At 39.9% G+C, this 17041-nt stretch overlaps 1 protein-coding gene across 6 annotated transcripts in view; it reads right to left on the bottom strand.

The window, feature by feature from the left end:
• Positions 1-16758, bottom strand: part of phf14 (PHD finger protein 14) — a 147752-nt gene extending 130994 nt beyond the window's left edge. For all 6 annotated transcript variants that reach the window (XM_072370807.1, XM_072370805.1, XM_072370806.1 and 3 more), the window contains exons 1-4: positions 16662-16758; positions 11510-11620; positions 5901-6616; positions 3288-3420 (exon numbers count right to left, since the gene is read on the bottom strand). In XM_072370807.1, the coding sequence (XP_072226908.1) occupies positions 3288-3420; positions 5901-6616; positions 11510-11620; position 16662 (961 nt within the window). In that variant the 5' untranslated portion in view covers positions 16663-16758. The remainder of the gene's footprint in view (positions 1-3287; positions 3421-5900; positions 6617-11509; positions 11621-16661) is intronic.
• Positions 16759-17041: the final 283 nt, after the last annotated feature.

Raw genomic sequence — 17041 nt, 5'->3', positions numbered from 1 at the left:
TTGTATAATTGCTCACTTTTTGTTGGCCTGCTTGGTACTGTGATAGGATGCCACCTGTGCAGTCCAGTCGCGAAATTTCCTCGCTACTAAATATTCCACAGTCAACTGTCAGTGGTATTATAACAAAGTGGAAGCGATTGGGAACGACAGCAACTCAGCCACAAAGTGGTAGGTCACGTAAAATGACAGAGTGGGGTCAGCGAATGCTGAGGCGCATAGTGCGCAGAGGTCGCCAACTTTCTGCTGAGTCGATCGCCACTGACCTCCAAACTTCATGTTGCCTTCAGATAGGCTCAAGAACAGTGCATAGAGAGCTTCATGGAATGCGTTTCCATGGCTGAGCAGCTGCATCCAAGCCATACATCACCAAGTGCAATGCAAAGCATCGGATGCAGTGGTGTAAAGCACGCAGCCACTGGACTCTAAAGAAGTTCTCTGCAATGACGAATCACGCTTCTCCATCTGGCAATCTGATGGAGGAGTCTGGGTTTGGCGGTTGCTGGGGGAACGGTACTTGTCTGACTGCATTGTGCCAAGTGAAAAGTTTGATGGAGGGGGGATTATGGTGTGGGGTTGTTCTTCAGGAGCTGGGCTTGGCCCCTTAGTTCCAGTGAACGGAACTCTGAATGCTTCAGCATACCAAGAGATTTTGGACAATTTCATGTTCCCAACTTTGTGGATACAGTGTGGGGATGGCCCCTTCCTGTTCCAACATGACTGCGCACCAGTATACAAAGCAAGGTCCATAAAGATATGGATGAGCCAGTTTGGTGTGGAAGAACTTGACTGGCCTGCACAGACTCTTGACTCAACCCAATACAACACCTTTTGGATGAAATAGAGCGGAGACTGCGAGCCAGGCAAAATCAGTTTCTGACCTCACAAATACACTTTTGGAAGAATGGTCACAAATTCCCATAAACACTCCTAAATCTTGTGGAAAGCTTGCCTAGAAGAGTTGAAGCGGGAGAACAGGGCATTGACAATACAGCCTCTAAATAAGGCATTATCTGTCTTTATTTCACCAATACTTTAAGCCGAATGAATGAACGTGTACTATTGCACTGTTAGTTCAGAGCTGACTGTGTAGTTGTTATTGTGGGCTATCGGGGACTTTCTACACAAGCGTCTACTTGGATGACGTCATCGACGCGCCCCGTTGCAGCATAGCTTATTTACTCCATGCTCTGTGATGGTCGGCTAACTTCACACGGAGTTTGCTACTGCTTGTTTTGTGCAACATGGCAGGATATTTATCAGATTTTGACGAAGTGAAAGACAACTGAGTATGATGAACCTCCTTACCGGAGTGAATGAGCTGTGCTGCAGCGGCGCACGTCGATGACGTCATCCCACTAAGCCAACGTGATGCCTTATATGTCACAAACATGGATAATGTAACACAAGTTTAGCAAGATGAACTTGGCATAGACAAAAGTGAAGAACAATGGAATATAATCTGGAACCATGCAAAGAAATCTCTTGCAATAAACTTGCATGGTGTGTAACCGTGCAAGACTGTTGCAATTTAAAATTCTACACTGTGTAAAAATTTAACCTTTTAAAAGGCACCGCATGAATCAGCAACTATCGCCTCAATGTCAGAAGTGCAAGATCTCAATAGGAACCTATATGCATTGTGTCTGGTCCTGTCCAAAAATTTGAGCCTATTGGGTAGACCTTTTGCAGGACATGGATGATACTTGAGGTATCCCTGAAAATGGACCCTTTATATTTACTTTTGGGCACCGGAATCAGGACAATATTGCTGACGCTAGCCTGAACAGACTCTATGATATACTCACACATGCTGCAAGGCAAAACATTTTTATGTTTTTGATTGATGAGAAACCTCCTACTAAAACGGCCTGATACAAAATCCCGATGGAATGCTTTCCTCTAGAGTTCTTGACATGCTTAATTCATTCCTCTAAGGGACGGTAAATGAGAATTTGGACTCCATATCTCCACTTTATTAATGCTTCAGTCACTTTAGTACTCTCAGATCTTGTCATTGACTGAAAATCTTTAGTGCTGGCTTTCCATTGGGTTATCAATGCTTGATTATTTAATTTATTTAAACTATGTATGGGTTGTAATCAACGATACCTGCTATAACAGATGGTGCAACAAAAAATTCACAGTTTGCATAGACATTTTACTTTAATCACACCAAAAGCTCCACCTCATACCAGCACACTCACTTATTAGCCTAATTCTGTTCAACTACTTGATTGTAGACAGTTTACATGTCTGTCCAGAATTTATGTAATAACTTTAACATACAAATTCAAGAACAGATTTTTTTGTAATTCTGTCAAATTAAATAAATAAGTCACTGAATTAAGTTAAATTGCACAACTTATGTATCCATTGACAATACAAGTTCATGTAATCACCAAAGTTCCTGCTAAAATTAAGTTTAATCTATTAGAGGCCTAGTAAAAACGAGCACTATTCGTGTCCTTTGAAAAACAGATAAGAACTGGTCACAAGTGTTGCCACTACTTTTTCTCTCAATTCTCCACTGCAAACCACTTGGTCTCCTTTCAGTGTCTTTTCAGGGACATTAAATGCATCTCAGAGGAAGCAAATATCCACTAGCGAACATGATAAATTTAAGACCTGTTTCTAATATCATCTGCCTGTGATTAATTAGTGATTATCACTGTTCCCATCCATCCCTATTTGTGAGCATGAATCATAAAAGAGTAAATCAGATACATTTCCTGAAATCATCAGCAGAAACTTTTTTTTGTATTTCTATCATTTGTTTGATCAATTATTAAATATAAATCAATAATTAAATTATTCCTTTATTTTCAAAATGTAGTCATTCTGTATTAAATATTTTTCAGAATAAAATGTTACCTGACAGTGGCGCTATCTGATTTGTTTGTTTCATTCATTCTTACCCACTTTGGATCATTAAGTTCCACTGTTCCATACATAATGCATGCAAATCGTTGACGATAAAAACCCTGTCAAGAACAGAGGAGTTTTCACCCAATTAAATTCAGAGGGGATTAAAATTTTCTATAGTACAGGATGTGTTAAATCTATAGGAACTTTTCCACGTTTAAATATCGTGTAGAAACCCTGAAAGTATAGGACACGTGTTGGCTGAGAGTAAAGGTTTGTTTTTAACAATAACAATGACTCAAAGTATAATTTTCTTAAGTGCTTGTGACAAAAATCTGGATTGTCACATCACTGAATTGTGCTTGAATTAGTTCCAGTCCTGCATTTATTAATACAATGCTTTACTGAACCAGTTTGTAGCTTACCTTCATGCACAGTCACCCCACAGTTGTCGCACTGGATAATCTCATCTGCATCCTCACTGTTGTCTCCCAAGCAAACACAGCAGATGAGGATGTGCTGAGTGTTCCAAGTCTGGGAGCGGTCGAGCAAAGTATCCTGGGGAAGCAGGGAACAGTAAACCACAGTAAAGCCACTTCACAATGCACTTCATAAATCCTATAAACAATGCTCATGCATAGTAAGCAGATTATGACATAAGCAGAAGAATTCTCTTGGAATCAGTCTGATAATATCTAAACATCGCATTGGTTTGGAAGATTCATCAGGATTTGGCATCGTAAAGAGACTAAATTTATTCAGGATCAGGCAGTTCCAGTGTCTTAGATGAGAACAAGTAAAAACGACTAAGATTCTGACCGAGCATTCATCAGACTACTTGTCAGCTGATAATATTACAAGCATATTTTTGAGAAGTTGAGATGACTTTATTAAAACTCGTTCCTGGTGTCAATTTAAACAACTTAATACTACACCAATAAAGAGTTTAAAGGACTTTGAAATCTTGAAATTTTCTTTCAGATCATGGTGCTCAGATAAACACAGCTTTCAGACCATGTGATCAGCCATGTAACAACAGCATTGTTTGTAAGATCAGCATTCTCCAACGTTTAGCCATGTGACTACTTCCATTGCTGGGTCAGAGGCAAATCAACAATGTATCAACTTTGACCCCCACCCCCCCCATTCTGTCTCAATACTAAGTAAGAACAACACAGGCACTAAACAGTTACAGCAAAAAATACTTTTATATTCATGCAGAGTTTTTATACGTGTATAAGTTGGGGTTCTTAAATTGGTTTATTATAAAGACATTTGTGTCTAATATGAGCTAATCATAACAGTATGTGGTTGTTAAATAGTTGCATTTATTTGAGTGTCTTGTCCAGGAATCCATAAATTTAGGTGAATGTGTTAATTACTTAGTGCTAACTAAGCTGAACAAACAACGGACCCTCTCAGGTATTGTATTGGAGAAAACCAGAACAGGACACTTCTGACCCTATCTGGGTCAAAGTAAACAATGGTGACAGCTTGCCCTGACTCTGATCCAAACCATAGACAGTCACTGCATGGAGCTATAAAAAGGATCTCTCCAAGAATCACTTTTTAGCTGAATCTTGAAACTGTATTAAATGTGCTTTCTATCGTTGTACAAGTTCTTTCATGTTCTCAGTGATATTACAAGCTTGGTCAGCTTGGTCAACAACCAATACCAACTCAACCCTTGGACAATTTTGTCATTATTTGCGGTGAATTCCGACACACCACCCGTTATCCTTCCGAGCCACCAGAAGCCACCAGAAGTGCAGGAGAGCGACCGGTCCAGTCCCTGAAAGTCAACCACAACGAAGGCCGCGAGACGCAGAACCGAGAGAGACCCAATGGGACCTGCTGGCGATTACCTGTGGTTCGGAGCTCTACAGTAAGATCTGCCCTGTTCTTACATTTCAGACGGTATGCGGTGGGTGTTGAGAACCCAAGCTGTTAGCCTTTAAATTCAAATAGTAACAAACCTAGAATGAATGATTCCAGTATCGATCCATTTCCTCTCCTTAGTTCTTTTCAATTCACTAAGTGTTTCTTATATAATCATCCATATTCAAAGCATTTCTACTGTTGTCTTAAGGTTCATGTCTTCAGTCCTATCATTTTAATAAATGGTTCATACATATATAAAATCAATATTTTTTTGTGTATATTTTCTTTACGTATGTGTGAGTCCAACAAAACGAGAATTCATGAGTAGCGACTATATAAGACTGGGACTTTATTAATTAATAATTGATTATTAATTGAACATACCAGAATCGTAAGATTCTGTCTTTTTCCTTCGATTGAAGGTGGTGCCCACAAACTAGGTAAAATAAGGCTTATTCAGATGGTGAGAACTTTCGGATAAATCCTTATATTTTATCACATCACGCTACGTGTGTCCGCTATACATATTGTTGGTGCCCCGTGTGCCGGCTATATATAATTTGGCTACAACTGTGTCGAGACATTTGCGTGTGCATATTGTTCTTCCTGTATGACTTTTTCTAAAGCTATTCCTCCAGTACTGCTATGCCATTTTCTCAGTAGCTACTACTGTTTAGGAAGAAAACTGCAGTGAATCCAGGAAGCCTGAAACACCAGTACAAATTATTATGGCACTTGCGCCATGACCAACGTGGCAAATATTGCACTACAGGAAGTGCGACCAACTGTAGTAAGTAGGACTACTTTTATAGTAGTACTTTTATATAGTCTGCCACTTTACTTCAGTAGTCCTCTCAGCAGTTGTGACTGTAGCCAGGCAAAAAGGCCCTTAATGGTAAACTGTCCTTCAGGGAGATTCCTTGCCCCCATAACCCTCATAGAGCACCATGAACTGTTTGGACAAAAATAACTACAGAAATGTCTTAATATTCAACGGGTTTGTCACTACAACCAACAGCCATCACAGTACAAATAACCATTTTCTTAATACATACACTCTGAAGGTAAATTCAAATTACCATCTTATTTATTATCTTGCTTCATCAAACATGCCTGAAGCCATTAGTGTGACACTGTAGGACAGGATTTGCACTCACCTCATTACCCTTTCCTTGGGACATACTGTCATTTGTCAGCTCCTCATCAAAAGCAATACTGCTCTTCACCTTTTTTTTGGCTTTTTTCACCTCTTTATCACTGTCACTACTACCATTGTTGTCATCATCCCCATCATCTTTGTCATCTTCATCATCCTCGTCATCATCGTTATCATCATCCTCATCATCATCACTAGCACTACCTCCATCCTCTTCCTCCGTGCTCCCTTTCTGAGTGGCTGTTTTGCCTTTCTTCTTCCCTGCAGTTGGTCTCCAGTCATTATCATCTTCACTGTCATAATCGTCCATCTCATTCAGTTCTTCCATAGTGGTAAAGTCAAGCAGGGGACGATTCCTGCGAAAATTCCATTTCTTGGGCTCTACCAAAGACTCTTCAGTATTCAGGTTACTACCCCCAGTTGTTGACGTGGATACAGTTCCACCATCTGTAATGGGCTCTGACTCTGCAGTCTTCTTGCTCTTCCGCCTGCTTTTAGATGTGGTGACAGAGGGGGTGTCTTTCGTGGAGCTGTCTGAGGTTGGCTGCTGTTTGAACTTCTCCTCATCTTCGGTCAAGTTATCATCAGCAGCAAGGTCTTTTGCCACCTCATCTATACCATCATCCACAGAGCCAGCGTTGTCTGAGTCACTTTCCGAACCTGCAGCGCTCACTTTAGACCCTTCGTCATCACTGCCATTTCCTGTGCCATCTGAAGCTATCAGAACACAGAACAACATTACCAGAAAAAATTGACTTTTTGTCATAATGTAATTACAATAACGATGATTGCAAAACCAATAAGAGATAAAACAACGTATTTTATAGCTCTTGAATCATTTCACATATTTACATGGGTTTACTTTTAGCTTCAAATTATAGAGCCCCCCCCATGAGCTGTGACCTCACTGTGGTGGATGGGTTTGCATGTCCCAATGAGTCTGGGATCTATGTTGCCTGGGGCTTTAAGCCCCTGGTGGGGTCACCCAAGGCAAACAGATCCTAGATGAGGGACAGACAAAGAACTGCTCATAAGACTCCTCTTGATGATTTTTGGAAAACGTTTTCCTTTGCCCAGACCTTCACCTGGGCCCGGCAGCAAGCACCTGGTGGCTGGGCCTGTGCACATGGGGCTCAGTCAGTCACAGCCCGAAGTCATTACGTGGGTCTGATCCTCGGCTAATGAACCTGGCTCTTGGGACATGTAACGTCACCTCTCTGTTGGGGAAGGAGCCTGAGGTGGTGCGCAAGGCTGAGAGGTTCTGGCTAGATATAGTCAGACTCACCTCATAACACGGTTACTGGAACCAGTCTCCTTGAGAGTGGTTGGACTCTCTTTCACTCTGGAGTTGCCCGTGGTGAGAGGGTTAGAGCTGGTGTGGGCATACTCATTCATTGTTGGACTTCTATACTCATCATGGACTGTCCATAACGAACACCATGTTCTGGCATAATGGGGTCCATATGTGCAATTGGCACCAGGACACCCATGGCTGCAGTTCGATGATCAACTTTGTAGTTGTATCGTCGGACTTGCGGCCGTATATCCTGGACACTCGGATGAAGAGAGGGGCGGCGCTGTCAACTAATCACCTGGTGGAGAGTTGGCTCCGCTTGTGGGGGAGGATACCGATCAGACCGTGAGGGTCTGCTGGGAACGTCTGGCAGACTCCTCTGTCAGAAGGAGCTTTAACTCCCACCTCCAGCAGAGCTACAATCATGTCCCAGAGGAGGTGGGGGACATTGAGTCCGAATGGGCTATGTTCCGTGCCTCCATTGTTGAGGCGGCTGACCAGAGGTGAAAAAGATATCTGAGGAAAATTATTCACGTTTGTTTGGTGATACACCAAACCAGACACATCTAATAGAGCATGACATAGAGGTGTGGGAAGCAAAGCCCATAAAACAGTGGTTTTACAGAGTCTCTGCTGATAAACAAAAATGACTAGATATGAAAGTCAGATATATGCTTGAACATAATATTGCTGAACCATCATTTTCTAGCTGGGCCTCCCCATGTTTACTTCTCCCAAAGTCTGATAACACCCCTAGGTTCTGCACAGATTTTCGCAAAGTTAATGGGGTCGCAAACCTGATGCATTCCCATTTCCTCTGATGGATGATTGTATTGATCGGGTTGGATCTGCAACTTTTGTGAGTAAGTTTGATTTACTAAAGGGATACTGGCAAGTGCCATTGTCAAAAAGAGCCCAATAAATTGCAACTTTTGTAACTCCATCTGGCCTATATTCCTACAAAGGAACGCCTTTGACCTATTGAATGCAATGGGCACCTTTCAGCATTTGATGAATATGGTCATTGGTGACTTGGAAGGCTCCGCTGTCTATCTGGGTGATGTGCTTGTTTACAGTGACACTTGGGACAGCCATACTGAATGCATTTGGACACTGTCTGAACGTTTGTCTGCAGCACAGTTGATGATAAATTTGGCAAAATGTGAGTTTGCTCATGCCACTGTTACATGCCTTGGGCATGTTGAGGGTCTGGTTCATGTGCACCCATTGCAGGCAAAGGAGCTAGCAGTGGGGCAATTTCCCAGGCCAACCACAATGAAAGAACTGATGCAATTTTGGGGGATGGTAGGATATTATCCCAGCAGTCATTGGGCGAGAGGCGGGGTACACTCTGGACAGGTCGCCAGTCCATCACAGGGCCACAGAGAGACAAACAACCACACACACTCACTCCTAAGGACAAGGGGAGGGGAGACAACCCTGCCCATATTGGATGCTGGGCTGGCTCTCTCTCTTTGTCCTTTCTGTTTTGTCTTGCAGGTACCCAGTAGGCGTGGTCAGGTCATTGTGTATTGACCAAGCACTTTGGTTTTCATTTAACACCATACCTCACTCATCATGTGTCACTAACTCACTCATGCCTACACCACTGATTAGCTGATTGACACACCTCATGCATTCTTTTTTCCTTTCAGGAGTGAAGTTGGTTTGATTACTAAATAAACTGATTCCTCATTCCTTTAGGTTGGTATTGTTCCCTATTTTTGTCATGACTCAGAGCCCATTGTGACAAGTTGTAAAAGTCTTTTAATTGCACTGTTATACTTTAAACCTACTACTAATCTGCTGATTTTCCTAACCCTTATTAAGAATAGGAGTCATTTATTGGAAATTAATACAAGAATGTAACTGAAAATGTGCATGTGTTATTTAGGCTTTCTAAACAGAAAAATATAATGTTCACATTAGATAAAAACAGACCAGTATGGGCTCAGACTGTATCACTCTCTTTGTTTTATTTATTTTAACTGAAGATGGTGTATTATTCAGTGGAGGAAAAAAATGGAACTTTGCTCACTCTGAAAAAGCTTGGACAGTAAACACTTAAAGCTTGGAAGCAGGAAATATGAGGCCCACAGACAGAGAGGTTGATTAATCTGTTACATTGTAACAAGTAGTTTCCTGCTGTATTATGGCTTAAATTAGTCTAAAATGGAAATTCATTGTGAAGCTGATCTATAGCTTACTCTGCTTTAAAGTTGATTTTTATCATGCATCATAAATCTTAAGCCTTCACATTTAACAAAGATGTGTGGGCATGGTCCAGGTTTTCTGCCAATTCAGAATTCACTTGAGGTACAACAAGCGGAGTTACTCAGCAGCTGTGATTTAAAATTGTTAACTAGATTCAACTCTGGGTGGTGGTGGATGATGTGAGTCCTGGAGTTTTTTGGTGTTCCCAAATTTGACTCTCATGTTGCAAAACTTCTATAATAAATTAGTCATGTCTGGCCTTTTCTTTTGGTGCGCCCATTGCTCACATTCACTAAAGTTGGGACTTGCTGTTGCTCATGCTCAGTTTTTATCTGCTCCATATCAAAATACAACTCTAAGAGGCAACTTAAGCAGCAACTGATTTGCATGCTGCTACCTCAACCACATATTTATATAATCTTGTGTGAGATTAGGCTGAAGAGGCACAGATTTTGACAAACAGGAAAAACAGGATTAAACATACATTGTTTGTGTAAATCAACTCTGAATCTTAGAAAAATTAAGCATGATTTCTATTACAATACAGACAACATGTTTGTGGCTTTAGTGCCTTTTCAGAACCTTTTAGAAATTAAGTTAAAAAAAAATCTAGTCCAAGTTACTTGAATGGTGATTTTGCCCTAGGACATGGCAGTTATAAAATAAAGATTTTATTGGAGTAGAGTGACATTCTGTAAATAACTTAAGCATCCATAAGTTGACACATAGAAATTGTGTCTGAATATCAGCCCAATATGTGACACTTTTAGCCATCTGACAAAATAAACATGAAAAATTAATGAGAGTAGCTTTCTTGAGAATGAACAGTATTAATATAAACGTAGTCTTCACTGTTTGTTGAAAACAACTTTGCAAAAAGATGGAACTTTAAAATATGTGCTGAACGCATAGGCCCATTTGACTCCACATTACACATGCAGGGTGATTAAATTCCCAATCACATTATCCAGGTGTGTTAGTTTGGTTTTGAGAGGCTCGATTTCAAATAATTTCGATCTGTCCAACATGTTTGCATTTACCTTCGTTTTAGTCTTATTCTCATCTTATTCTAGTGTCATGTAAACATGCTTACTGACTCGTGATGTAAAACAGTCCAGCTATTGTCACAGTCACAATTTCCAAAAGAGCTGGCTTGTTGAAGCTGTTCGGTGAGTTAATTTGAATTTACAGGCTAAGGTATATAAAGATGTAAATGAGCAACTTTGCTTATGCTCTTTACCTTATTGTCAGTGGATTGTCTCCTAAAAAAAAAGCTAATATTATGACAGACTAGGTTTTGTTTTCTCTTTCTAGTTTTCATACCCTTGTGTGAATGTAACATGATTAAAGCCCAGTATTTTGTTTTTGTTTGATTAAATAGATTTTTTTTGCCTCAGTACAAGTTATTCTTTATCTTGAGAAAACAGAACTTTATTTTATTTTATTCTTTATTCCATAAAATTGGAATGCTTTAGTTCCCAGGAAAACTGTATTTTGTTCAATTGAAAGCGTGTCCCTGCTAAGATGCTGTGGTTGGATGAGTGTCTTAGTGAGAGTGGAATATGTCACACATGCTGTCTCTGAATAAAAAGATAGTCATGATACTTTCTTGTCTCTAAATGCTAAGACTTAATATACAATGTTGTTAAGAGCTTTTAAAGATTGTGCTACATAATAACAGAAGGCTTCAAAAATACTGTAGATGATCAATATTGACAGACCTTGTTTCCAATAATCAATGACTTGGCCCAAACATCCTGACTGGAACATTCATAACTAAATTTTGCTCTTTTGCTGATGAAAATAAGTTGGCTCTTGTATTCTTGATGGGCCTTAAAATATTCTTTAAATGACACAATATAGAGGAACAAAACTTGTGAAAAAAGAACACAGGAAGACAGTAACATCTTTTTACAGAACACAAGACTTTAAAAAAAAAAAACATACATGGGGTTATACACCGTTATTGATATTTCAGATGGCCTGCAACTAAACTATAATTTTATTTACCTAAATGTCTTTTTACATTTTTGTAGGATAAAACTGATTAATTCAAAATGTTGTGCATTTCATGTAGCTAAAATTACGAAGACCATATTCACCTGATGTGTCTCCAACTTCAAAGTCACTGTCATCTGAACTGTCATAGTCCAACGCATCTAGAAGAGATGCAGCAAGTGGCTTCACCTGGCGTCTCTTTAAACTGCGGTCCACTAACGAAGGAGTGTTGCAAAAAACAAAACAAGAATATAAGAGGGAGCAAGATCACATATTTCAGTAGTTACATGACAACTACCCCAGAACCAAAAGAAAACTAATAAAGTAGCTGTGTTAATCCATACCAAGTAAAACCTCTTATTGTTGCTTAATGTTCTTGGGACTTATTCAAATTAAAAGATATAATGACTAGAGCTGGGTTTTAAAAAACAATATATAGATAAAATTTTCAAATAGATTTTCATTTTAAAAAATGCAATCTTGATTTATAAAATATTTTAATTGATTTTTCCTGTATACTTTAAATAGCATACATTTATTACATCATCTGTGTTGGGAATCTTTTGCAATCTCGCAAAACTAGTTTTACATGACTAATCTCATGCCATTGAGAAACGAGATTCATGCATGTGTCGGAAAGAACCTGTTCTGTCAGCAAGGAGGGGGAAAACATGACAGAAGCAGTATCACGTCAAAACAAGCTTGGTCTTATTTTTTGTGACTACTTTTGAGAAAACCACTTTTACAGCCAAGCCAAATTTGTATTGAGTTGAAATTAGGGCTGCACAGTGGTGTGGTGGTTAGCACCGTCACCTCACAGCAAGACCGATCGGGGCCTTTCTGTGTGGAGTTTGCATGTTCTCCCCATGTATGAAATGGTTCTCTCCGGATACTCTGACTTCTTCCCACCGCTGAAAAATATGCAAGTCAGATTAATTGCTGATTCTAAAACTGTAAATAGAAAATGGATGGATGAATTGGAATTTAATCGATACAGGAAAACAGTAGAAGTAATGACCGTCATCTCCCCTGGTCCTTTACCTGACCTGCAACCGGATTTGATCAATGATTGTGGAATTTTGCTTGTTTTCCTCTGGCAGTTATCTTTAAATAATTAATTGGACCTGTACCAAACAAAAGTTTCTACATCATCTTCTCGCCCAATGCAGATTAGTGATACAACAGTGAATATCACATTAATCCAATCATTCACAGTTCATCACTGCTTCTCTTTAGCCCACTAAAACCTCACTTCTGTTTAGGTATTAGTGGTAATTTACGTTTAGTTTTTCTGGAAGTAAAACCCCATTTCCTTCAGCTGGTTTCTTACAGTTAAGTGACAAACACTGATACCCATCCATCCATCCATCCATCATCTACCGCTTATCCGGGGGTCGGGTCGCGGGGGCAGCAGCTTGAGCAGAGAAGATACCCCTTTCTGCCAATTCATTTTTTATTTATTTTGTTGTGCAGAAAATGCATATTGCTTTGGGAGCATTGGGAGTCCAGTATATGCTGTTGCAGCCATGACTGGGTGACACACAATACTGTTTTCCTGAAAATTTCTGCTGTGTCCTTGTAAGTGCTCGAAGCTCATCCATTTGCATTACTAGCAATTTCACATTGCCCATATTGTTTGAAGATAGAAAGGATTTAAATCTCTACTTCCTTCTCCATCTATCTCTTGCCTGGCATCCAGAATTTTCTCTTCAACATAGTGAAGACTTGGAATATTTTTCCTGGTTTTCTAAAGTTCAATCAATTGCTTGTAAACATCTCATCCACTGGTGTGGTAACTCATCATAGCAAATGGTTAAAAGTGTCAGAAGTACAGGGGGGGGGGGTAAGAAAAATGTTTTAAAAAAGTAAATCACTCCAGCAGCACAGCTTCAATGAAAATGTAAAAAATTTAAAACATGCAAACACCACACAGAAAAGGCTGACTACCATACCACTGTGCAGAATACCACCACATAGTCAGTAGGGTTGAAGGAAACTGTCGGAAAGGAATGCGCCGTTGTGCTCATCACAAACGAAATGTAGAGGTATGTAGCTTCATCTTGCTCATTCGCCATCTTTCTCAAATACCTGAGTTTGTTGTTGTTGGTGGTGGTAATGAGGTCAACCGCAAGTGGCTCATTTAGCGATAGTTGAAATGGGTACAGCGCTACCTATCACACCGGGATATGACATGCTTTGTGACAGTGATTCGATTCATTAACCATCATATATCCAATGATAATGCCCTTGCTCAAATAAGGAGCATAACCCAAATATTCATGGGTATCACTGACGTCACGTCAACGAGACCGCCGCCACATTTGTGCCCAATTTGACAGTTCTCCTCAGTTTCGCTATGGCGGCACACAGCTCACACTTGAACGAGATGTAGAGACGATTGGTTGCGACCCATATTTATTACCCTCAACGGTATTTTGTCCGCTAACCTCTGAAAAACTCCTGCCCCAACTCATGTTCCCAAATATTTATATATTTTTGATCCACAATCCCTACCCCTAGCAGAGACAGCCTGAAGGCTTTTAAGAACACCAACAACTCCGGCACTAACAACTCGCTACTTTGTTTACATTCCCACTTTAGCGTGTTGTCAACTGACATTCATGAAGGGAAACATATGTGCGACTTTTAATGTAAACTAGACTGTTTGTGGTTATCTCAGATCATGCCAGTTGTCTCTTCTTATTGCAGTCAACCATTTATTCCACCGGTCTACGTCCTTTGGGATAGAATAAAGCTACATTTGGGGTTTTCTTTGTCGACTGCTATCACAGCCAACAGCCCAACATATTCCTGGCATCTTTCAAATAATGTCAATTTTCAGTCTCTTGCTGATTATTCCTCCATCTGGTAATGTGACAACGCTGTGACCTGAGTGCTGCGGGCGGACACAAATATCACGGCACGAAAATACAGTGACGTTGTGTGGTCCTGATGATATTCATCTATAGCTTTAATTGAGTTAATCTCATCATGTAACCCCGTAGATATATACACATAGATGCCGCATTCGGGCTTGTCAGGCACGTCAACACGGCCGCCATCTTGGGACGGAGATTCTGACAGCAGTCAGACCTGCTCTGACAGTCTGACTGCTGTGCAACTTTTGTGCCGCTTACGGATGTTCCCGTGAAAGAAACGCCGAAACGAATAAACTTGGAATAACATTTCGCAAATAAGATGTTGTTTTATATTATTTAACTGTTATGAACGTGTTGAATTTGATGTTTCTCTTAAGATAACATAAATTAAACTAGCTTATTACTAGCTCACGTCAGGACAGGAAAACAAAAGATGTTTTTGTTAGTAAGACATCAGTAAGATGATGAGAGTGACATTTGGCAATCAGCCACTGTATATAATTGTGCTAAGTAGGCCATGTTCCTAAATGATCTATTGAATCAGTTTCATACCACTAGCAAGTTATGTACCTGAATTGTAGCTACATAAGCACAGAGAACGGAGCGTTGTTCAGATGGAGTTGTTTTGTGTGTAGGATTCCAAAAGATAACTGGAAGAGGCAGGCATGGGCAGCAGCACTCAGGAGGAGAGGTTTTATCCCAAAGGACGTTCAGTTGTCTGCAGCTGTCACTTTAAACCACAAGACTTTGACAGGACTAGACAGTCAACTCGTTTAAAGGAAGGAGTGAAACCATCACTTTTTAATTTTCCTGACCATCTTTGCAAAGTTAGTGTCATGACAAATTCTCGTATAATCTTAATATTTCACAAACACAATGCAGTGCCCACTAAATGATAATAAAATATACTATTAGAAATAGTTACTATTGAATAAATCCTCATATAAACCTTTAAAAACATCAGCGTCACCTTCCTGATGTTAAAATGCACAATTCTATTAACATAAAAGACATACTGTTTTTTAAAACAACGCATGATAATTATCCTTACATACCTGAAATCTTTGTCTAAATAATCACATTTCTAATGTATGTATAAATAAAATCGACTAAAACTAATCAATGTTGTATCACAAATATATGTCTGATATTTATATTAAACCAAACGTCTTGAAAATCGGTTGAAAATTCAGTGAGTTGTGGTGATTTATATCGCAGATAGACCTCTGGCTCGGTTAACTAATACAGTTAGTAGACACGGCTTCCCCCCCCGTCCCAAGATGGCGGCCGCGTTGACATATCGTTCCAATGAACAGCAGCGTCGGAGGAGGCATCTACGTGTATATATCTATGATGTAACCCCACTGAGTGTCACACCAAAATCTAAATTTCATCTCTCAGTAAATGACGCTGAGCCACTTTAAGCCGCATGGACCAATCTGCAACCTTCACAGCTGACCAGAAACATTTAGACAAAAAGGCTTAATTACTTAGATTAGGGCAAACGTATTAGAGTGATAATGGATGTCACATCTAGCAGTACGGTTGTACACTTATAACTATAGTATCTGGCACAGCTGAAGCATGATTAACTATCCGTACAGCCCCTACTGTATCTGCAGTTTTAACTGAAGCGCTATCTTTTAACTGACAAGGATCAGCGTATTTCTGAACAGACTAACTTCCACGGCTACTCTAATTCAGACTAAGGTAACACTGCTCAACTGAGCAAAACTTGGCCGAAGTGTCTTAACATCAGTTCTCATTTAAGAATAACTCTGCTCATGCTGAAATTTAAGAAGATTAGGTGTATTGGCGCTCGTCACAAAGACGCTGCTTTGCTATGAGCACACCGTTAGCAAACAAATAGTACAGCTAACGTGTATGGAAGTATTTTATACTGCACAAGTCTTACTATTTTACTAAACATATAACCACACAAACTCCCTTTAAACTGGAAATATTATGTGTTCACAATCAAATTGTGGAAAACATTTAGTAACACATTTACGGCAGCTTTGTCTCCAAAGCAAGGTTCGCTAATTGTGTTTAGCATGTGCTTATTTAAGAGAAAAATGGGACACCGGTATGAACCGTTAAATCAGCACCGGACTTCATGTATAAGAATGACATTCGAGGTTAGGGTCCGATTGCAGCAACTGTTCCGAGTCAAACACGAAGTTGCATATAAAACAAACGAGTATTACTATCTTTAGCAACACCAAGTGCTAGCCGCGAACCATTGCCTAGCTAGCCTAGCTTTTAACTTCCAACAGCAGATTCAGCTTGCAGGCACGGTTGTTAAAACAAAACGCAGTAGATGTAATACTAATAAATCCTGGATGGGGAAAATAATAACGTGGAAAAGAAAACTCACTTTTAACTTCGTATTCACTTAAAGGAACGAGGGTCTCCTTATCAGCATGTTATGTGGACAATGGAGATCATAGGAGTGACGCTGTGATGAGTGAATGTTGTTGCCATAGAAACAGTAAAACGGAAATACAGTAGTCAAATCAGGTTTTTCAAAGCGGACATTTTGACATGTTATGGCGGAAATGCACAGGTATATTAATGATGGCCGCATACCACTAAGGGAGTAACTTTCCGCAGTGAATGCTGTTTTAGTGTCATGGTTTATCGTAGCACTAGGAAACTTATCGATCATTAATTAAATACTCATGTGCTTCTCCTTCTGTGATGAGTCCAAATGTCGGGTTATATGTTTCAGTGGGAAGAAAGCTCAAGGAACCAGAC

This window comes from Leuresthes tenuis, unplaced genomic scaffold, assembly GCF_036924035.1.
Source record: "Leuresthes tenuis unplaced genomic scaffold, fLeuTen1.0.hap1 SCAF_18, whole genome shotgun sequence".
NCBI lineage: Eukaryota > Metazoa > Chordata > Actinopteri > Atheriniformes > Atherinopsidae > Leuresthes > Leuresthes tenuis.
This window is presented reverse-complemented; position numbering and strand designations above follow the sequence as displayed.